The 24,269-nt window shown below is 39.2% G+C and overlaps 1 protein-coding gene across 1 annotated transcript in view; it reads left to right on the top strand.

Annotated features, from left to right (window-relative positions):
- Nucleotides 1–24,269, top strand: part of zbtb16a (zinc finger and BTB domain containing 16a) — a 153,309-nt gene that overhangs the window by 36,117 nt on the left and 92,923 nt on the right. The window contains exon 3 of the mRNA XM_077504978.1: nucleotides 20,798–20,895. Coding sequence (XP_077361104.1) covers nucleotides 20,798–20,895 — 98 coding nt within the window. The remainder of the gene's footprint in view (nucleotides 1–20,797; nucleotides 20,896–24,269) is intronic.

Here is a 24,269-nt window from a genome sequence, read left to right as displayed (position 1 = left end):
GGTCAGGCAAACAACAAAAAACGGTAAATTGCTTGTCTGGGCTAACGCGCGGTGGGGGGAGTTTGGCGGGAGGTTGGGAGGACAGGCTGAATAAGAAGATGGAGATGTGTTTTGTTAAGAGGCGCGTCTGAATGACGCCCCCGGTGCTCTTTTAGCCAAACGACCCGGACGCTGTCGTGACACCTGTGCGGAACTTCTTTAGGTCTCTCGCTAAATACGCGGGCTTGTGAGCAGCCTGGTGGCGCTAGACATGAGCTATTGTTTCAAGAAAAGAGGAGAATCGGATACAATAAGCCCGCACTAGTCCCACAATGGGGAAATTCCACAAACATAAGGTCGGACTGTATACTGAATACTGTTTATAAATGGGTGAATTTTGCCACTTTAACCAGAGTGACCAGATATCCCGGTTCACCGGGACAGTCCCGTTTTCTCCGGGATAGTCTCGTTTTTGAGACGTGCGGGGCTACTGCCACACTTTGACAACCATAGTTTTGTCCTGTTATTTGGCAGGTGCCGTCCTGACCAAGGTTATTTTAGTTGATGAAAACAAACTAAAATAAAAAGAAACTATTTTCTTCACGAAATAAAATATAAATGAAAATGCTTTTTAAAAAATGAAAAATAACTACTTTTGACTACATTTTATGTTTACAAAACTAACTACAACTAACTATAGTTATAGTGAAAATGTCCTTTGTTTTAGTCTTTGGTAATTAATTTAATGCATGAACCTTTGGGGATGATTTTAAATGTGATTTGAAGTCGATTTATTTTTATATTAACCGGAATAAGGACGTTTGAAAGTGTGTTATGCAGAAGTGACGTCATCTAGCAGGAGCCAATAGAAAGACACCTTCAGATGACGTCGTTCCTTTTTAAAACCAAAACTAATACTGAAACTAACTAAAACTAAGAATTTTTTAATAACTAAAACTATTCAAACCGAACAGAACCCACCTGAAAAGTAATTAAAACTAATTAAATTAAAAAAACCAAAAAAAAACAAAATCAAAACTAACTAAAAATGAAAATTTCAAAACTATACTAATCCCGGTCCTGACTCAAAATAGAACCCATTAAAAGTGAATGTGACGGTTGAATTCCTTCCTCTCTACTTCCAAGTTCACATTTGCGTTTTCACAAACCAGGATAAACCTCCCGTTGTCAGTTTAAGTGCAATAAATACTGACGTCTATGTAGTTTTACCTGGCTATTCTTCTGCAAAAAAAAAAAAAAAAAAAAAAAAATGAAGCAAATATTTGTAAAGTCATAAAAATGTTAACAAATTACTTTTCTTACTTTTGTCATTCAATTTAGTGTTAATTTTGCCATTTGAAAATTTAGTCTCAGTTTTAGTCCAATTTCAGTCACGCTTGTTTATACACATTTAGTCAACCTCATCCCGTTTTTATTTAGTCCATTTTTAGTCGACTATAAATTGAGCATTTTAGTCTTTATTTTATTCCAAGAAAACATCATTTTATTTGTCTAGTTTTAGTCAACAAAAACTGTGAACATTTTAGTCTAGTTTTAGTCAGGACAACCATTTTACCCCTGTGTATATATATATGTTTTTTTGTCAGCAGATTATATTTAAGCTTTTCAGATCTAAGACTATTTCACATCAAATTTTCTCTCATCCTTTTGATGAAAAACAACTTGACACACAATTACAGTGGGTACTATGGTTCCATGTGTCAAGCTAGTAAGCTAGCAGTCGCATTAACATTATTGTTGGAACGTTATAGACGTTGGATTCATGTTAAGTTATAACTATAGTTTACTTTTTTTTTAACTTGTCACCTTGAATCCACCTCCTGTCTCTCCCATGTGTTTGTGCTGTGTCACATGACAGTGTCACAGGTGTCACAGACGTGACAAATTAGCAGAGACAAGATTTGACAAAATCATACCATTTTTCGTCTTGTTTTTGTTGGTGAACTAAAATGTCCGTGGATTTTAGTCCAATTTTTATTAAGTGAAGGACATTTTCGTCTCGTCTTCATTAGTTGATGAAAATGCGTACCGATTTAGTCACACTTATTGTTTTATTAATGAGGGTCTTGAGGGTCTTGCATAGTCTAGTTTTAGTCCGGTGAAAAATGTGTGTTGACAAAATTATTAATGGTTAGTTCTTGTTGACGAAATTAACTCAATTAAGAAATTAAATTCAATTACTAATAACTCAGTTGCTTTAAAAAAAAAAAAGAAAAAAGTAAGTAATTAGTAACTGTAACTAATTACTTGGACAGAGTAATGCTCCCAACACCGCTCAGTTCAGTCCTCACTTTTTTTTTTTTTTTTTTTATAAATAAATAAAGGCCTGCGCTTTGATTTGTTCTCAGTTGCGCATAGAAGGCTGGGGCAAGTTTTTTTTTTTTTTTTTTTTTTTTTTTGGGGTGGGCCGTTGTTCGCACTGCTTTCAAAAGGCGAGCCTTATTGTGAAAGTCAAAGACAAGTGTACTGTAGAGCGTCCAGCCAACTTAGCAGCTGCTACATTCAACATGTGCTCAATCTGTGAAAAAGATGGCTGCCCACTCTCCCCCCCTCCCTAAAAACCAAACCGTTTCATAACTGCCCAGTGTGGTGGAATGGTTCTCATGAAGATCAAATATGTCTTTTCTTTTCTTTTCTTTTCTTTTCTTTTCTCTTCTTTTTGGTCCAAATGTGAAAGGACAGCGTGGGCTGCACTCCCGTTCCTCCCATCTCCATTTGATTGGCATAATGAGGTGAAGGCTGGTTGGCACAAAGCTCTCGCGAAGGGGCAAATGGAGACATTATTATTTAACGCGTGTGTGCGTGTTGCGGCCCCACCGGGCTATTAATTACCTTCCCTGTAACGCTGCATCTGCCGCGACGGGGCCGGCGAGCAGCTTTGCCAACATGAGCGCGCTCCCTCGCGTCCGTCTCGGCGGACCTCAGCTGCGCTCTGGCTCCCAAGCCTGATTGGATTGCATCTACATGTATGATTGATTCCGCCACTTCAAACACACATTTAGACTCAGTCAAAAAACAAAAAAAGAAGCAATCCCAGCTGGCACATATTGAACAAAGCATGAGCCTCGCTAAGATGCTCGCTCCGTTCGAGACAGTTGGGGACATTTTGTGCAGCAGATGTTTGATTTGCAGTTTTGGAAGAGGAGCAAAAAAAAAAAAAAAAAAAAAAGCTTTTCTTTTTTTTTTTTTCTGTCAAAGTGGCAACAGACTGCGTGAGAAGCACATTTTGATTCCATGTCAGCAAAGACAAAAAGCCAAGTGGCGCTCGTTAGTGCCCCCAGACACGCCGCCAAAAAACAAGCCACGTTTGGATAGACACCCAAACTGCGTTAAGAAATGCTGAAAAAGCTCACCCATAAAACGAGAAGGATCACGTTGTGTATTTCAAACAAGCATATTGCCTTAGCCTTTGGTCTCCTAGCTTAATGCTAATACATAGTACAATATATGATTTGGGCTGTCTTATACTGCCCTCTTGTCGCCAAGGCAGACAGCAGCCCAACGGCGAATTCAATTCATGCAAAATGTGACAAAGTGTTTAATTCCTAATTTTATTTAAAAAGAAAATAATAATGATAAAAAGAAATTAAACAAAAATGTGATAATAAATATTCAAAATCTTTTTTTTTTGGGAGTCTGGAACGAATTAATGGCATCTCCACTGGTTTCAATAGCGAAAGCTGATTTACCATATGCAGTATTTTTAGTTACAAGTGTGGTGGCAAAATGAATTGAACTTATAACCCAAGGCACCACTGTACTTTGAAAAGTAGGGATGGGTGAGTACCGATACCAGTATACAGCCCTCTTATGGCTATTTTACAGTCGCGCACTAGAAATTAGAAGAATGTAAAATTGCAATTAATTTCATGCAGTTTGATGCGAAAATCCTGTATTGGCATGTTATAGGTCTTTATGTGAAACTATCTCTCAATGGTTTTTTGTTGTTTTTTATTGGTGGGGGGGGGGGGGGGGTACTAGTGGTACTAGTGATACTGGTACTTGGCATTGGTATCGGTGAATACTCAAGCATTGAGTACTCATACTGGCATCTAGGGATGTAACGATAACCGCAATATCGTGATATCATGATATTAAAACTGCCACAATATCGTTGTCGTCATGGCCACGATATTTAAATGCAACACATCTGTTAAAAAAAAAAAGTCAGGTTGATTTCCATTTGTGCAGTTGTAGCATCCTCTGGTGGCTAGTTTTTTTTTTTTTTTTTTGTGCAGGTTAATTTTCATTATGCATGTTTTGGCCCTTCTATGTTTAAATTCTACACTAATTGTCAGATGAAGGGGAACGTAATATGCATGTGAAGCAAGTCAATATGTGGAGGAACTCAATGTGTGTGTGCAATAACAACATAATAATAATAATAATAATAATAATAATAATAATAATAATAATAATAATAATAATAATAACATTGATGTTATGTACAAAAGCACAATATTGTGCTTTCTTTTTTTAGTACAATATGAGCTCTTTTTTTTTCTTCTTTTCATTATTGTGACCTTTTCTAAATATCCCCACAGTATCGTGATAATTATCATTTTGTGAGTTTCATATTGTGATAATATTGTATTGTTGACATTTGGATATCGTCACATCCTTACTGGTATCAGGATGATTTTTTATTTTTTTTAACTGGGAAAAAAAAATTGGTATCGAACATCACTATTGAAAAGTAATGATAAGTCGTCATCACGCACACACTGAGGATTTTGTGGACTCCGTGCAGATGTTGTGATGAGCTTCCAACTTTCCCCGCCAGTGAGCATGACAATCGGAATGAACATGAATCACTAAATAATGGAGAGGAAGGCTTTGTTTTCCATTCATTATTAAAAGGAGCTTTTGTAATTGTGTCACATTTTGGCACAAATGAATCATGATTCATTATTATTGGCCGCAATAAAATACAGTCAAACTTCAATCGGATAAAAAAATATGGGAGGAGTTCTTTAAAATGTGACCTCTGGAAAGTTAAAGTAAATCCAAAATGGCGGACCGCCTGTTTGACTTAACATTATGGCTCCGAAGAGATTTTTTTTTTTGTATAAATTTTGGGCTGTATCCAAATGCCTACAACTCTTCTTCAAAGTGAAACGTACAAAATTTGTAGGATGCATAACTGAGCCATTCTAAGCAAATATGAAGGTGACCCGCTTGGAGCAAAATCTAAAAGAAAACAATGTATTTCCTTTTGCCAGTAGGTGGCGCTATTACTAATATGAAAAAAAAAAAAAGTTCATAGATGTCTTCGGGGATGGACTGTCAAAAAATATGCGCAATTTTGAGACCATCGGGGTCACGATAATGAAATTTGGTTGATGATAAATTGCCTCAATTTTTTTTTGATAAATAACATTGAGTTTTCATAATTTTGCGGTAAAAAAAATAATAAAGGTATAATAATGCAGTTACACCCTTTTAAAAATAAACATTTAATTCTCGATTTTTTTTTTAATTGAATTGTATAATAAAAAAAAAAAAACATCCAAAGTAAATAATCAAAACCACCAAAAACAATAAATAAAATCAGTCTTTAACAAAAAAAAAAATCCATGAGAATTAAAATCACACAAAACTGGTGGGGGAAAAAAAGCAACAAAAAAAAAAGTCTCTGTAAATAAAATGTACTTTAATATTAAATATCAAGCTCAGAAAATAAGATATTCAACAAGCAAACTGCCAAATCTAGTTAGGCCCTTTTTTGCCAACAAAAATGCAGGTGAATCAAAACCACTCGCAAGCAAAAATCAATCTAAAAACGGATACCCTCCCAGTCTATCGGAGGCGCTCCCAAGTGGAAGGCACCACATCGCATTACGTAACCGTGTCGAACCGATGCTCCTTGGCGACAGTGCATCACATATAACGAGTCCGCCGCCATTCCGCCTCCTAATGAAAGCGTTCCGCAAGCATTTAAAGCGACATTAGCGTCCCGTTGGAATGAGCAAGTACATTATCCGTCATGTAGTCCGTCGTGGCGGCGGGTGCGTTCTCACAACCTCGGCCCAGCACCCAGACGCTACTTCTTTTTTTTTTTTTCTCAACGCTGCGAGCCTGCGGCCAAAAAGCTGTCAGCACATATTTTATCCTTTCACTCTCTCGCTCCTGTAGTTTCCGTTTTTTTCCTTCCCCTCCCACAGCTGTGTAACCTCGTCTTGTGTGTGTGTGTGTGTGTACATACTATAATAGTGGCACGGGTCCAGCACGAGGCTTTAAAAAGTGTTTATGTTGAGGATTATTAGATTTTACTCGCATCTGCTGCTGTGTTAAAGAGACGCATTACATTAGGAAGAGGCAAGTGGTGAAAACCTCCCCTGGCGTCTTGCCAGTGCTGATTTTCATAGACTATAGTCAGCCCCAGACCTCTTCCTGATCTGCCATATCGCAAGACCACATAAGTAAAATATTTGTTGAAATAGTTTTCCCGCCCTCACACGCTTATTTACATTAAAAATTGTAAGCATGAGACGAAGACACATGGTGTGTTTGAAAGCAACCACATAGACGTAGTGCTAGCTTAATGCTAACATGCACTGGGAATTGGCACACGTGCTAACAATTAGCATCCATGTGTTGTTACGCAACGGATATTCTTTATCCTGCCAAGGTCAAGCAGCGCACACTGCATGAGTCAGCAAAATTGTGGACAACATTTTTGATTGGCAGGTACAGCTATGATGTCATGACTCGTTAACTTATTCCCTCGCAGCAATTTTCACGCAAGCAACCCCGTTCGCTCCCGGCTGTTTTACTGGATTTTCACTGATTTTTGCAAGGCCCACAGAATATTGTGTTCTATTGCTATAAAAATATGGAACCTTCCAAAAGAAAGTTAAGAGTCTCTTCTTTCATCAGGAAAAAGAAGTATATTTCTATCTGTTCCCGTTTTGCTGCAATTATCTTTAGAATATAGCTAAGTTTTATTATTATTCACAAATCTGTTGAGAACTGTGGGGAAATCAGCTTGTTTGCAACATGGCCCTGGTTAATCTCTTATACTCTGCTGCCACCTGCTGGCCATTTTTGTAATAACTACAATTGTGTCAACCGTTAAAAGCCTTCTGTATGCTCTAGCATTAAGGGGGAAAAAAAACGTATAAATAGGTCTTTCGGACACTTAAAACATTTAAAATAGAACGGATTTATAAGTTTTTGGGAGCAAATATGCTGCATTCAAGGATGGTCAGAAGTCGGGTATATCAGTTGTTTTTTCCCAATTCCGACCTGAAAGCGTTCGAGGCGAAAGTAAACAACCAAAATGGCAGCTAGTGGTAAATTGTTTTTTATTTTGGTTCTTAAAACTCATTTTTGATCTCCAGCAAATTTGCATTCTCATAATTTTGCTTCATTTTTTTTTTAATATCCTATTTCACAAGCATTCCATACAATTCAGTAGTTCACCGTATAATTTCATGCCGGGAGATAGCGGCATACCTGTTACGTACGTTGCGTTACGTCAAATTGTGGCGAATATTTATGAATGAAGAAACTATCTAGTTTTATAATCGAGTAAATTGTGTTTTACCATTCACGGTCTGTGTTTCCAAACAGGTCGCCATTGTAGTGACATCACTTGTAATCCGTCGGTAAAGTCGGGGTCCTTCTTTTTTTCCGAAATTCACAAGTGGAATTTCCGAGTTCAAGGGGCGTTCCCGTAGACACTTACTGGTTTGAACTCGGAAATGTCCGACTTCCGACCATCCTCGAATGTAGCATTACAGTATGCAACTGAAAATGTGAATTACGGTTGGCCATGCATGAAAACTAGTTGCACAAATCCGTGCACTGCGTGACAGTTTAGTGCTAATCGGTCCTAAATCTCCCAAAAGTCACTCATTAGCGCCCCCTAGGTTTGACACGAAATTGGTTGGACGGCTGTCATAGCCCGACGCGTGGAAAAGTCTCAAAGAACTAAAGATTGATGATCATTTTAAGGATATGCTACGAAAAAGGGGCTGCTCATTTATTATTATTATCGTTATTATTATAGTCAATTAGCGGATTCAGGCTCACTCGAGGAACAAAATGAGAGACTCCTTTAGGAAGGGAAGAGCTCCGGGGATGGATTATTATTTTAAATTATGCAAATTTTATATCGCATGTCACTGTAATATGCTGCGATGTATTAACCATTCTCATTTTGTTGCTATTTCAGTTTGGTGGCAGAATCTCTTAGCATTTGTACAGAATCACATTTTCTAGTCATTATGCTATTTTTAGCGCACCTCATAGCAGAGTTGTCATTACTGTACCAGATTCACAGAACAAAACAGAATTGTGGCTCTTTTAGACGGTAGTATTTATTTATTTATTTATTTTTTATTAACTCAATAGTATTATATTTTAAATTGGAGGGAGTATTTCTAATAATTGTTAGCCTACTAGCATAGCCTGCCTCGGTCATATTTGAACGTTTTCAAAAAACAAGAAAAGACACAATTTAGCAAGCTCATTATTTTTATCAAAATTCCTGATACCGTTGCGGTTTCTTGTTATCTTATTTATTTTTTATCACACCACAATGGCACAGTTGCCGATTTAACGGATTCAAACACACGACACGTGTTGCTCGTTTCGAAGTTGTGCGCGATAACCTTTCTTTATACAAAACGTAGCATTTTCAGTTTAACTCATTTGCTCCCAAAAACGTATAAAAACGTTCCATTTAAAATATTGCCATGCTCCCAAAGACATATTTATACATTTTTTATTTTTTTGTTATGCTGGAGCATCCAGAAGGCTTTGATGCAGCCTCTGTAGTAAAGAGAATGCTTAAAGCAATGGTAGTTGTTACAAAAACGGCCAGCAGGTGGCAGCAGAATATAAGAGATAAACCAGGGCCATGTTGCAACAAGCTCTTTTTGACAGTGTTTTCACCAGGAATGTGAATATTGATGAAACTTAGCTATATTCTAATGCTAATTGCTGCAAAATGGAAACGGATGGAAATATATATTTTTTTTTCCCCCCTTCTGATTAAAGAAGAGACTCTAATCTTTCTTTTGCTAGAATCCATGTTTTTATAGCAATAGAACACAATATTTTGTGGGCCTTGCAAAATGAGCCAAAATCCAGTAAAACAGCCGGGGAGCGAAGTGGGTTGCTTCAGTGAAAATGGCTGCGAGTGGATGAGTTAATATAAAAGTTCAAGGACATATTCTGCATGATGTCATTTTAATAATCACATAGTTGTCTAGGTCAATTTGAATGTTAAAAAGAAAAACAATTGTTAGCAAATGTGTTTTTATTGATGTGGTTAAAATGACTCAGGCAATGATGCTTTTTTCCCTTGCTAGTTATTTTTATTCTATTTTTATCGCACTTAATAGCACGCTTGCCGTTTGACAGATATTCAAACGCGCTCAAAGAGCAAAATGTGTGGCTCACTTATAAGGCGAGCGTTATGACTTTTCTCGCTTCCCCTGCCACGGGGCTTACCATCCGCCTCTTATGAGCCGCGTTTCGTGGCCAAATGCAAAAGTCTCACATTGACCATCAAGGCTGATTCAAAGCGACAAATTCCTGGCACGGACCGCCCCCCTCCATTGAGCGGCTGCCGCTCAGCCGTCACACCTGCTTGCCCAACTTGCCCGCCCACACTTTGGGGGGGGCACACTCCGACATAGAAAGAGGCATCTTTTAGGTGGGTCATGAGGAGAGACGAAATAAAAAGAAAACGCTGGTTACGTAACATCCACAGATGATTCCCAAAGTCAAATTTGGGAAGCTCCGGGGAGGATCGGAGTGCTGCTGGAAATAGGAGCAATTGTCACGCTTCATTATCTTTGCCACTCTCTTCAAGTCCTCCAAGACTGTGCGAGTCACATTTAATCATTCCCACCGGGATCAACACTTTTATTCGAAATGAAACGTCACAAAAAAGGAACAGGCACCAAAGTTTGGGGAATATTATGAATCCACATCTGCTAAGCAGAGTTTTTTTTAACATTACAGCAAAAACATTGTAGCGTTCTCTATTTTTACACATGCAACACATGGTTACACGGACAAGTATTTCCAAACATACGAACAGTAAATCCATCCCGGAGACTCAGAGGTTGCGTAATCGTTTGAGAGAGGCGACCAAAACACAGAAAAATCGCCAGAAAAGAGATGACAATCCCAGACAAACAAGCGTGTTTGCACGGGCCACGAGACACCGACGTGGTTGGAATGTTCAGCAGCGGCCAGTCCACATCTGGGAAGCAGCATAAGATAGGCCTGCTACTTTTTCCTCTTCTTTTTCTTCACAAAATATAGATAAATATTTAGTTGTAAAAAAACAAAAAAAAAATGGATTTTTGTTCATACATTTTTACATTTTTATTTAGTTTGATTTTAATTAGATTTAAAAAAAATACAAAAAAATGTAATAAGTTACTGAATTAGCTGTTTTCAACATTTTCATGTAGATTAATAAAAAAAAAAAAAAAGTACCAAGTTGCTAACCAAACAAATGTTTTTTTTTTACCATCTTTTTGTGTGCAGATAAATTAATAAGTCTGTTGCAGTAAAGCTGGTTATTTTCCATTTAGTTGTTAAACAAAAAAAACTGTATTTTTGTTTTTACATTTTTTAAAATTTTTTATTTAGTTAGATTTTAATTAGATTTTTTAAATTAATTAATTTAAATTTTTTTAAAAAGTATCAAGTTACTAACCAAAAAATTGTTTTTTGCCATCTTTTTGTGTGCAGATAAATTATTAAATAGATAAGACTATTGCAGTAAAGCAGGTTATTTTCCATCTACATTTTTTACACTTTTAATGACAAAATTACACAGAAAAATGAATGATAAAAAAAAATACGAAATACATTTCAACTACTATCCGAACTTTTCTATTATTCCACCTTTTTTTTTTTTTTGCATACATTTTCACGATACATGAATACCAACTCTGTTACGTTGCTTTGAATGATTTTAATCAAGTCCACGTAAGAATAACAAAATGAACCAAGCAAATATAATTTCCACTTTTATACTTAGGTTAATGATCAAAATGAGCATGTAAAATATAAAATGTATATAACCCTACATTTTTATTTTATTTGGTGTAGATTTTAGTGGTTAAATTAAAAGTGAAAGGTTTTATTCTAAATTTTCTGCTATTTTTAATGTGAAAATCACCTTAAAAGTACATAAATAATAATAGTCACTAGTTTTAATGTAGATTTGATTGAAAAGTCTAAATTGACTAACATTGTTAAAGCTTTGAATCCAACTTGTTTCAATGACTATTGAATTTCAAGTTGAGTCATCACCTACAGAATGTTGTTTTGTATCTGTGAGCATATCTCTCTTGACTTTATAGTGCGAGTGATGCAACAAGGTGAAATTGAAATCTTCCATCTGCTGCGCTTACATTTTTACGACTCGGCAGATTTTGAAGCCATTACCGTGTTTTGACTTGCATTAACGGAGCTTTTTGCCCATTACTATTTTACTTTTTATTTTTTAGCTGGGAACATTTATAATTGATGTCTTTTTTTTTTTTTTTTTTTTCTTGTTCCGCAGGTATAATCAATGCTCTAAACAGGTTTTATATAAATAAACAGATCAACATCCAAATTAGAACAATTTTTAACTGCAAATGATTCTTAGATGCTTGTCTAATTCATTTTTGATTTCAGCTATAATTGACTAAATATTGCACACACAAAAAATCTCACGAACCCTTGCCAAAAAAGGCACAGGAAGTTTGGCCTTTTGGGCTTGAAGTGGCCATTTTAGGCCTTTTAAATACAAACTTTACTGAAAAATTTTGGCCGATTGCGATCATATTCAAAGCGTGTATACTAGATAGATGCAAGGGTGAAAAATGGCAGATTTTATCAATGAATGTGGCGGTTTGATGAGTCGGCATAAAGCTCGATGGTCAGAGCTTGGCCAAAGGTTGGTAGTACCCCCAGGAAATTTGCAAAATTCATCCCCTGAAAGGCCAAATCCCCCTTGCATCATGAAACTCCGAAACTATATATATACAGGGATAAAATGATTGTCCTGACTAAATTGGAATAAAACTGAGACTAAATTTAAATATGGCAGACAAAATTAACACTAGCAACTAGCAATAAAGCACCAAACTCATAATAAAAAACAATTTACAAATGTTCATTAAAAAACAAACAAACTGTACCTCAATAAATGCTTAACAAAGGGTTCTTAAAAATGACATGCAAAAATATCAAACTTAGAAGTTGACTACAACTCAACTGTTTCTTTTGAAAATCAATTCAAAATGAACCGGCAATCTACCACTCACTCGCATTTCTGTAAAAGCGAGCGCGCTGTCAATGTTATTTTTAAATCCTTTCGCACTCTTTTTCGTTTTCTCCTTTTTTTTTTTATCTTCCGCCTTCTTTGACTCTTGTTTTGACACTACGCCTTTAGGGAATCTCCCCAGACAAAACTTTTCCACCAAGGTCAAAACTTTGATGCGCCGTCATTTTCGTCTTACCTACGCGCCGCAATCTGCATTTAGCACTCTCTCTCTCTCTCTCTCTCTCTCCCTCTGTTTTATTGATGTAACAGGTGCTTAGCGCGACAGACAGCGGCAGTCAAAATAATGTCGTCTGCCTCCCTGTGTGTTTGGCTTTCAGGCTGCCAGCTAAACTTAGACTTCTTTGAGGTTTTTCTGCCACTTGATGGAAGGTGATGCCGCTGCATAATGCATGAGGCGAGAAGGGAACACTGTCTGGCTGCTTTTTATAGGCGCTCCGCTTCTACACATAAATATATATTTTTTTTACATGCTTCTCAGATCAGACAACGTGCAAAGTGGCAACACAAAAAAAAAAAAACAAAACAGCAAAACCTTTATTTTGCTGCTCTGATGCATTAACTGAGTGAGATTTGTCTCACAGATTAAACAAAACTATTTTATTTTTTGTGCTCCAAGGCTCCCCCTACAGTTATAAAGTGGAATTGATCTTATGTTAAAATAAAATGAGTTTTAATGTGACAAATCTAAAACAGCACACTTGTAAGGTGAAACATGTTCAACGTTTGTATAGTGGATTCATTTTGGGAGCTATTTCTTTTCATTTTTTTTTAAGCTTTACATTACTTTTGCTAGTGTGAAAATCTGGGGACCTTTTTGGTTGTTTATTACGGAAGCATAGAGCTGCCAATGTGGAGTAAACATTTTTGGCTGGCGAGTATGTTCGAACATACTCGCAAATACGTTGGAACATAGTCGCAAATGCGATTGAACATAGTTGCAAATACGTTTGAACATACTCGTAAATATGTTCGAACGTACATGTAGGCTACATGCTACAAAGTTAGCATAACTTCCCATAATGCCACGGGGTATTATTTGCGCATGCACAAGTGAAAACAAAACCTAATTTTTTAGGCATTTGGGCCACATTACCAATTCATTAGAAAATTAAGTAGACAAAAAAAGTGTTCATTCGGAACTTTTACATGACTTAGGTTCGTCATTTTTTTCACTCGCGCACGCGCAAATAATACCCTATGGCATTATGGGAAGGTATGCTAACTTTGTAGCATGTAGCCTACAAGTACGTTCGAACATATTTGTGAGTATGTTGAAACATATTTGCGACTATGTTTGAACGTATTTGCGACTATGTTTGAACGTATTTGCGACTATGTTTGAACGTATTTGCGACTATGTTTGAACGTATTTGCGACTATGTTTGAACGTATTTGCGAGTATGTTTGAACGTATTTGCGAGTATGTTCAAACGTATTTGCGAGTATGTTCAAACGTATTTGCGAGTATGTTCAAACGTATTTGCGAGTATGTTCGAACATATTTCAATATGTTCAAACGTATTTGCGAGTATGTTCAAACGTATTTGCGAGTATGTTCGAACATATTTCAGTATGTTCAAACGTATTTGCGAGTATGTTCGAACATATTTCAATATGTTCAAACGTATTTGCGAGTAAGTTCGAACATATTTCAATACGTTCAAACGTGTTTGCGACTATGTTTGAACGTATTTCAATACGTTCGAACATATTTGCGAGTATGTTCGAACATACTCGCCAGCCAAAAATGTTTACTCCACATTGGCAGCTCTACACTTCCGTAGTTTATTATTTTAAATTAAGAAAAAAAATCAGCATTTTTGCACGCTACTGGTCCATGCACGATACAAGCAACAACATCATGTGTGGTTGGAATTTCTATGACCGCCCTCCAATCCGGCATTTGGGGAGGTGGGATGGCGGTAAGTCATTGATATGTGCGGGAGGGCTCAGGGATAAACAGCGGCGTCACGCCAGCCCGCCTGATATATTTTGATTGAGCGCAGACAGAGGGGTGGTGTAATGGAATCAGGAGGCTTAAAAGTGGGATAAAATGACAGAAAGGGAGCTTTTTCTTTTTCTTTTTCTTTTTCTTTTTCTTTTTTTTATCACCTGATTCTCCAGACAGCCACAAAATGGAGTCATGTAAATGCTAGCAACCGCAGTAGACGTGTGACATTTGTGTGCGCGTGTGTGCTCGGAACAAATCGATGAGGTGTCACTGTTGTTCATGTTGTGTGTGTTTTTTGTTTTTTTTAACCATTAAGTGTACACTATAATCGAGTTGTACATCCAGACAGGATTTTCATGAGTTTTTTTTTTTTTTTTTTTCTCTTGGACGATAATCCCGCTCGGTCAGCCCCTAATGGACTGGAAAAAAAAATGAGGCACCTCCTCACTATGTAATCGTAAAAGTAATAATCAATACTGGGCAACATTGCAATCATTCGCTGCCGCTGTTCATCTTTTGTTGGCTATAGAGTTAGCATCTTGCAGTATCAAGTTTTTTTTGTTTTTGTTTTTTTTTATTCATAATCAATCGCTCAATATTCATTAGCCCGATTTTACTACTAATGTCCAGCAGATTTCATATATTTGCTATCATTCTCAATTACAAAATGTGTGTACTCAGGCTAAGGATTGTTGCCACGAGCTAACTAGCTTGAGTCTGTAACATTAAAATGTACTTTGTATGTTTATTTATCTAGAAAACTACATTTATCATTCAAAATGTCACTATTGAAAGGATGTGGCAAGATTTCAGATTTGGATATCTCAAATCCATATATACGCGGGTGGATGTAGCATTAGCATCTCAATTTAGCATGTAGCTTCTTGCTGTTTTTGTGTGTTTAGAGCGTTTGTTGAAACAAATTCACTCTTAACATCCAATACATTTAACTTCTTTGGTAAGATTTTGGAAGATTGTTACAAGTGCACATTTATGCTAGCAGTTGTACCTATGGGCTAACAAGCCTCAGCCCGGCATTATCCATAATGTAAACAGTTGTCTTAACATGCTTTCTTCATGTATTTTAAGATGAGTTTTTGCGGGATGTTTTTCTTTTTCAATAAGTCAGTGTTCGCAAAAAAATAACAGTCAAATCCTCACATCCGTGGATGGATGCTGCATTTGAGTCTTTAGTTTTATAGTCTTGTAGTTTTTGTGTGTTATTCTTGACCCAAACTAATTAATGTCTCACAAACGTTTGACTTTTTTCGTATTATGCTTGTTGACAGTGTCAAAATGTGTGTTTACGCTAACTTCAGTCTGGCGTCACCTGTGATGTCAATATAGCATCTTTAGCTAGCCTGCAGTTTCCTGCTGTGTTTTTTGTGTTTGTGCAAATTATTTTGTCACCTAAACTTGTGATTCATGTCCAGTGGGTAATAGGTGTGTCATGTCTTCAATTAAATGCTTGGTTGCTTAACATGGTGTGATTATGCTAACAATTGCTATCATCATGATTATTACGTTTATGTCGATATTTACTGTACTTGACTTTTTTTCCATAAGAAGTTTGATCATTTTAGCCCATTGCTGGTAGATCAGGATGTACTTGAGTCTATTTAATTTGAAACATGGACTTTTTTTTTCTATATTCTGTCTCATTTTGTCAGCTAATTTTGAGCTAGAAAAAAGAATGATAGAATGATAAGATTTCTAAGAAGGACTTTTTTGGACAATAGGGAAAGAAGTCATTTTCCTTTCCAGCCGGCATGGGATGCTAACATCCCTAAAGCATGAGCCCCATTCCCTATCCTTTCCCGCCGCAATTATCCCTCCTTTTTCTTCTCAGCCGCCGAATGAATTAACAAACAAGTCGCTCGGTACCCAGCAGCCTTACTTCAATTTACCGTCTCTTATCAATTGGCTCCCTTTTATCTTTTAGTGTTTTCTTCTTCTCTCCATCTTAAGCCGTGCATCCCTCTGTTTTTCTTTTTCTTTTTTTTCTTCACCGCGGCCCTTTATTTACGAACGTCGTTCCAGGTAGTTTTATCGCTGCCTTCAAGGAAGCGCCGGATGCGAGAGAAAAATAAGAGGATGGACGGAAGATAGAGAGCAACGCTTTCAAGGCTGTAGCGTGAAAAAAATAAAAAATAAAAGGCTTGGCATTCATGTCGGGCTACAGGGTTTTTCCTGGCCCATATTTAGGCAGAAGTGGTACCATAGTGAGTGTCGTATTATGAACATATTTGTTTTGTTTGTTTTTATGTTTTCTCTTTCTTTAAACTACAAATAAAGCTACAAGAATTGTATTCAATATTAGGTAAAAAAAAATACAGGGAGATGTATTCTTCATTATGCGTACTTTTGACGTTATTTGTCTTTAGTGGCTACCGACTGTATGAGCGCAATGTCACCTGACAAGTGTTTTGTGTGCATTTAAGTGCACCGCCTTGTAGAGGTTCGTTTAACGCTCTAATATGACAAATTGCGAGCACGGGTCCTTTTTATTTCACCAGCAGCGGCAGTGATATATGACCAGACAAGTCCAGCGGCAAAATTGGGAGACGGGCAAAAAAATAATAAAATAAAAAAAATTACACGACACGGCAAGCTGTTACGACTCAATAACGCAATTCGCATTTCAAGCGCGGGCGTTTTGTTTTACGAGGACGTGATTAGCATATGTTTTGTTGACATAAATTTCAAATTTATGGCGCTTGTCAAAAGTGACTGTCGGACAAAGTCGATTATTAAGCTGGCAAATGGCCTGAGAGAGTTTTATGTGAACTTCCTTAATGGCTTGCAGTCAGTCTGTTTCAAATCACCCGCACACACACAAACACTAATCATGTATTTCAGACGCACGACATGAAAGCCAGCACTTAGAAAAGAGACTCGAGCGTGCGTATATCTCTGAGCGGAATCATGAGCTGTGACAATTTAGTATCCTTTTACATCTCGTTAAACTTTGCCGCGGTGATCAATTGTGTGATGCGGCGATAGATGATGATGCGCTCTGCTAAAAAGCACCAGTCTGTAAGCGTATATAAAATGCTTGTTAAAAGTTGGCTAAGTGTGTGAAGTCGGAGTAAACAAATCTATTGGCTTGATGTGTTTGGCTTTCATACGGCGCATCCGTCGCTACCATGTAAACAAACGACAAGACTGTACAAAACATTTTATCCGAATGGGGACGAAGGACATCAAGATAACGGAACGCTCCGGCAAATTGGAGACAGTGTAGTATAATAGCAGCAATAGGATAAGATAAGGTTAGCATGGGTGTTTATTGCTACAAATTTTACCCGCATATTCTTTAACGATGATGTGATGATAGCAAATTGCAGTGGATTACAGGCAGACGGAAACACTTCAAAAATGGGCCAGCTCGGGACGATAACTGGACAAACAAATGACCAGTCGTACGACTGTACGAAACGATGCTAATCTCTTAGACTGATGACTGCATGTGAGTAAGGAAGCTGCATTTACCAGTCACAGGTTGTTGCCAGTCTATCCAGCATCAAGTAATGTAGTATGTCCGTGAGCCATTGCAGTTTCAGCACAATACGCTCGGCCAGCGACACACAAACGCACACACGCAAACGCACTACATTGATGTTGAGTCCGCATGGCACGGTTCCCAATTGGAGTGGCCTTAATAAGACCATCCATACCTTATCAGTTCTCTGTCTGGGCGACACAATAGTCAGATTGAGGGGCGACACAAAAGGCCTTTGAAAAGGCTTTGTGCGCCGTGTGTGTTGCGCTTTGCCGCTTAAGTGTGTTTTTCTCTTATCTTTGCCAAAGTGTGTACTTCACCTATGATCCTTAACGGGGGGAGAAAAAAAAAAAATCCGTCCTTTGTCCGCTGCCTTTTGTCCACCGTGTTGCTCGTTGGCGAATCCGTGTCGTGCCGACGGACATTTTGTCAAAGGGAATTACAGTCATTTGGATTCAATTTGTCGTAAGTCTCTGCCATACGTCGGGCTCATTTCAAGATGGATGGATGGATGGATTGATGGACTCCACTAGTTATGTTGTACATTTTAAGCCACGTAGCCGCTTCACTATCCTGACAGAGTTGGTGCATTCCTTCTCAATTTTTAACTATAATTTCAGCCTTATACAGATAATGTTGGAATTTAGAATATTATTATTTTTAAAAAACATCATCCACTTCTGCAGCAGTTGGGGAATCCCTTTTCTAAATGATAAACTACACAAATTCTCATTTTAGGCCTGCCTCTCTCGTCTTCCATCGGATTAGTTTGCCTAATAGGTATAATGAGTTTTCTTTCCAAGAACAACATTCCATACAAGAAGTGAAGAACAGGGCCTGCCTTGTGGTGTACAACAACAGACATCTGTGAGAAACTAACATGAAAAAACAAAAAAAACAAAAAAAAAAACTTAAATTATTCAGCAATTAAGTCTACAGCTTTCACTAACCAAGATTCATATTAGACGCTATGTTCAACAGAATAGAGCAGGTGTCACCAAAGTTGTGCCTGCGGGCACTAGGTAGCAACCAAGGACTTCATGAGTCCTTTAGAATTGTTTGGCCTAGAGTCTTTTTCTAGTTTGTTACAGGCAGCCCTTATCCACCTGAGTTCCATTCTAACAGCTGCGACGTAGCCCTATTTTCTACGCAAGTCGGAATGTGTCATGGTCACGCAGTAGAAAAATCATAATTACAATAAATATTTGGAAGAAAATACTTCCAGGCTAGTTAATTTTGTGCTGTTGAAATAATGTATGCCTCGTAACGAGAGGAACTCTTATATTGGTAGTGATACCTAATTAGCCTCATTCTACTTTTCTGCACACTGGTATGGTAGCTAACGCCCCATCTGTTGATTGGTTGAGAATTTTTTTTCATGTGTTGAACTGAGAAGTATGTCAAACCAGACATAAGAACGAACAGAGGATTCGATGTTTGTGCCTCTCGGTTAATGCTAGCATGATCCAGCATCGCAACGCCGTGCCAGCAGTTGTTTTTCCGGATAGTACCGCAGCAAATAAATAACTGAAAAACTGTGTTGTTGCATTAACGTCGGAGGAAATTGCTTCCAGTACGGGGTTGGAAGCTTGTGCGCAGCCTGACTGGATAAGGTCACGCACCTTTACAATGTAGCCTAGCCTCGCTTGATTGTTATTGATTCGTCCAATTACGTGTATGACCGGAAACCGCCCGGATGGCGGATACAACAATTCCAGTTCCTCTTGTCCTTATTCCCTGAACCTCGTCAAGGCCGGAACATTCACCGCCATTGCGCCTTTTATTCCAAAGGCGCCAAACATAGAATGGTTATGTTCCCGAGCCGTGTCGCTAACTTTCCCGAAGGGGAAGCGCCATCCGTTTGCATCCGGCATCAATCAGACATGTTTTTGGGGGAGTCAGAGTGGCACCGCCGCCGCCTGCTTCGGCTTGGCTGAGAGACGCCAAGATGGATGGCTGTCATCTCCTCGCCCAAGTTGAGTGGATCGCTCATCAAGGGCGTTGTTTTTTTTCCTAGGAATTTGCTCGGCTGATCGCTCCGTGCGAAGGAGACTGCAAGTTCATTTTTATTTGACATTTCTTGACATTTTGTCTTTTCCTAGCCTGTCAAATGCGCTACAACTGCGCAATCTGATGAGAGCCAAAGGAAGAGCTGTTTCTAAAATGATAACATAATCAGCGGTGAATCCAAAAACTGGGACAGGATATCCCTAGAAACTCAACAAATTGTCCAACTTTTTTTGTGTGTTTGAACTCTAGGGATTTGCTTTTTTGTTTAATATTGCCAGCCTGTTAGATTGCTGGATCGTTCACAAGCCAAGTGATCAGACATTGGCATCGTTTAGCTTAAAGGATCAAGCTTTGAATGTGTCAACTGTGCCGATAATCAAAGCTGGACGTGTGTGTCTGTGCGCAAGTGTGTACCTTTCTCAAGGCGAGGTGTTTGAAGATCTCTCCGGGCTCAAGGCGACTGCGGCGGCTGTGTGGCAATTCGTGTCACCTTAATTGCTTTAGAGCACTTTCAGATATCTCTCAAGAGTTTTACTGGCTTTGTTCCAAGCCCGAGGCTCTTTGAGAATTTCGTAACGGAGCCCCTTTGGCGAAGGCCAGACTTTTGTGTTGTTGTCACATGTTATTTAGTTAGCTAACCTTCAAGGCCTTCTCGGCCCTCTGCAATCAAATATTGACCCCTCGTCGCGTCTGACCTTGCGAGCTTAAACCGTTACAGCTTAACGTCAGCTATCGGATTCCTCTTGTGACTGTCGAGAGCGCTAATCAAAAAAGTGGCCCGAGAACGCTCGGAGAAGTGTTGAATAAATCTTTCCGTTTGGCTTTATGGCTCCTTTGCCATCTGCAGCTCGTTGGATGCAGGGAGTTAATAACGCCTGGTGTTATTTACAACGCGCGTTCGTGTTCGGGGGGCTGGCTGCGAGAAGGCTGGCGTGATGGCGACTGCGACCCGATGCATCTGTCGAATCACCCCGTGTCCCCCGAGGTCCTGACGTGTTTTTGTTTGCTCTCTCTTCTCGGTCCGCAGGAAGATGCACAGCGGAATGAAGACCTATGGCTGTGAGCTGTGCGGGAAGAGCTTCCTGGACAGCCTCCGTCTACGCATGCATCTGCTGTCTCATTCAGGTGAGCAAATCAAACCAACCTCGGGTCGTTAAGGGCTAACTCGCCTGCTTTGTCTCACTTAGACACAACTCGCTTGAATGTGTAGAACTTTCACCCGTTTGTCTATGAAATGGCCTCAGGAGTTCTTGGAAGTGTAACCCAAGACGTGCCTGTGTAGCCTCACCCGTTGACATTTGACCTTTTTTATTTTATTTATTTTTTATTTTTTTTATGACATTTACGGGTCTTAAGCACAAGTCGGACTACAGCACTTCAACATTTTTGAACTGGCAAGTGAAGCTGCAAGCTGAAAACTGCTGGTTGAAATGCAGAGATTGTGTAGAGAAAATTTTTTGGTTTGGTTCGGTGCGAGTCGGTACAATCCAATAACCCGTTTTTGTTAGCGCTAGCCATCTTTGAATGCACTTCTGTGTAATATTATTGTAGTTTTTGCATGTTTTAAAAGTCTAGCAGTCAACAGGAGGATATTACCTTGCGCAGGGGGTCTTCAGTTTACGTCGGAGTTCAGTTCCTACAGCAGCAACATAACCCAAAAACACATCATAATCATGAGCAACTCATCGGCAAGCTCTGCGTAAGCCTGGTAACGATCCCGTTCATTGGAATCAGGCTGTGTTGGAGGAGGGAAACCTCTAAAACCTGCAGAACTCCGGCCCTCGAGAACTAGAATTGCTCACCTCTGCAGTAAATGTAAAACATTGTAACGCTTGTAACCTTGAAAGCGCGTACGACCCTCTGTAGTGGCATAAAACCCAACGTAATTCGGTTTCAGGTGGCGTGTGTTCAAACCCTCCCAATATTCCGGAATGTCCATGAAGCAGAGCTCAGGACAGTTCCAGATGTTACAGATGTCTAATAGGGTTTTTATTTACATTTTCACTTGTGTTGTTTCTGTGTTATTTCATCATGGTTTAAAGTCTTGCAGTCAGTAGTTGAATGGTAGCTCGTGCTTGGCATCATCAGACGCGTTTTTTTTTTACCCGAGAATGTGACCAACGTCTTCTCGGTACTGGCGAGGAAAAGTGCACAAACTTTTCTTTTTCGACCCCGCGCCGCGTTGCTTCCGAGGTACTTTTTTCTGCTGATGAAAAAAGGCGAGAGGAGAGCTTGTGCTGCAGACGGGCGACGGTTAGGGAAGAGACGGCGCCGTGGCAAAGATTCTTTGATAGTTTTTCTTGTACACTTTTCTTCTCCCCCACTCGCTCTCGCTCTCTTTTTCCGCCTCCACCGTTTTCTGACTTTCAAGGCTTTTCTCGCTCTGACACGGCGTCTCCATTTTTACTCTCTGTGTAATGATGACACTTCGCCGAGTCCCAAACGCCGCCGCCGCCGCCATCATCATCCTTCAAGCTGGCTTCACAGCCGACAGAATATCAGAGAGATGAAGAGAGAGAGCGGGGAAGCTCTTTGGTATGCGACGCGTGTTGTGGATGTTTCACCAAGCAACACCGCGGCTGTCTGCTCCCTCCCCTCCCGTCTCGCTCTACCGCTGTCTCGCTCGCTTTTTTTGTGTCTGTCTGTCTAGATCTTCTTGGTAACCTGTCTGTCTGGCTGTGGCTAAACTGTTTGCCAACCTGCTCCCTCGTCTGTCTGTACATGCCTGTCTATCTGCCTATTTGGTTGCCTGTCTTCCTGCTTAGCAAACGAGCTTTCTGTTTTTCTGTCTGTCTTCTCTACCAGTTTGTCTACCACTTTCTTCTTTTCTGTCTTCTTATCTGTCTGCTTGTTTGGTTGTGTGCTCATACAGTAAGCATCCAACCTGTCTGTCTGACCTACCTGTCTATCAATCGTTCTGTCTACTCTACCATTCTGAAGTTTAGCATAGCATGAAGCAATTTGTCAGAGGTTTGACTGGTAGTGTCTGCACCTGTCTGCCTGTCTTTCTGATCCAGCTGCTGAACTTACCTGTCTGTCTTTGCTGAACACGCCAACAGTTTTGTCTAGCAAACTGCCTACCTAACGTGTCTTTCTTGTGTCTTTCTTCACGTGGCTGTCTGCCCTCTTATTTGGTTCCTTGTCTGTACTGCAGAGTACCTATGTTTCTGTCTGTCTCTCCACTTGTCTGTCTGCCTGCCTTTCCCCCAGTTTGTTTACCTCTCAGTCTGCTGCTGATCAACCTGTCTGCATACCTGTCCGTCTGTCCTTCCTACCCACCACTTGTCGCACCTGCCCGTCTACCTGCCTATTCAGTTGTCTCTCTGCTTAACACTCTCGCTACCTGTCTGCCAAGTTTGGGTTCCTGTCTGCCCGTGCTTCCTACCCAACTGCCTGTCTCTCGTAATCTGCCAGAACTTTTTTTGTTTTGCCCACCTGTCTTCCAGCCTAATAGTCTCTCTACCAGTTTTGTTGCCCTTGTCTCTCTGACTGTTAGCCTGCTTGCTTGCCTGTCTGTCTGCTACCTGTCTATTTGTCTGCGTCTGTGTGCACATGTTGTTTGTAGACGTTTGGCCGCTGTCCCGTCTGGGCTGCGTGCCACCACTGAGCGAGGGTACAGTATGTACAGTCTACCGTGTGCCAGCTTGTTTCTATTTTATTTATTTATTTTTTCCACTCACAGTTTGTTCTGTCTGTTTTCGTTATGTTATTGAGTTCTAACGTCCACCTGAGAGCTCCAGTCTGCGCCTTTTCTGGGTAATATTTTTCAAGTAGTTATGATTGTATGGTTGCGGAGCTTGCGAAATGTCTCCCCTTGTCGATGAGATGAAGTCACCCGCTGATTATATCACGGTCTTGTCGATTGCGTAACGATTTTATTGGATTCCGTTCAAGTGGCTGCCAACATTTCATTCCTTCTGCTTTTATTGGGAGAATAAAATTGAGACGTTCCAGTCTTTTGCGTACAGTTTGCATTTAACTCTCACTGCTTGTTAGTGAGCAGCCCCAAATGTTCCAGAACTCTTCCGAAATAAAAAAAAAAAAAAAAAAAAAAGGTGAAGAAAACAAGCTAGTGCCTGAAAAGATTAATGTCAGACCAAATAAATAAATCTTTCAAACTTCTTGCAGCATTTGTAATGTTTGGCAAACTGTTTCCGACTTCCTCAGCTGCTGCCAAACTAAGTCGGTATTGAGATGCTCCATAAATATCCTTTTTTTCCCTTACCCTTTTTGTTTGCAAAATAACCTGTTTTTCCAAACCACACTAACCAGATCCTTATTTGGTTTTATTCAACGTTACATAATAAGATCACCAGATTGACCCTGAATCTCTGTTGGCAACAGCCAGCGAGGCCGATTCCTATTAGAATTACTTCAACATGGACCATGATCCCATTTCATTCTGTTGATTTTTAAGGGATTTACTAACATTGAAAATATTATTCAAATTGGACCAATTTTCATTTATGTTATTATTACTCATTGTAATTTTATTCAGG

This window comes from Festucalex cinctus, chromosome 18 (genome assembly GCF_051991245.1).
Source record: "Festucalex cinctus isolate MCC-2025b chromosome 18, RoL_Fcin_1.0, whole genome shotgun sequence".
Taxonomy (NCBI): Eukaryota; Metazoa; Chordata; class Actinopteri; order Syngnathiformes; family Syngnathidae; genus Festucalex; species Festucalex cinctus.
This window is presented reverse-complemented; position numbering and strand designations above follow the sequence as displayed.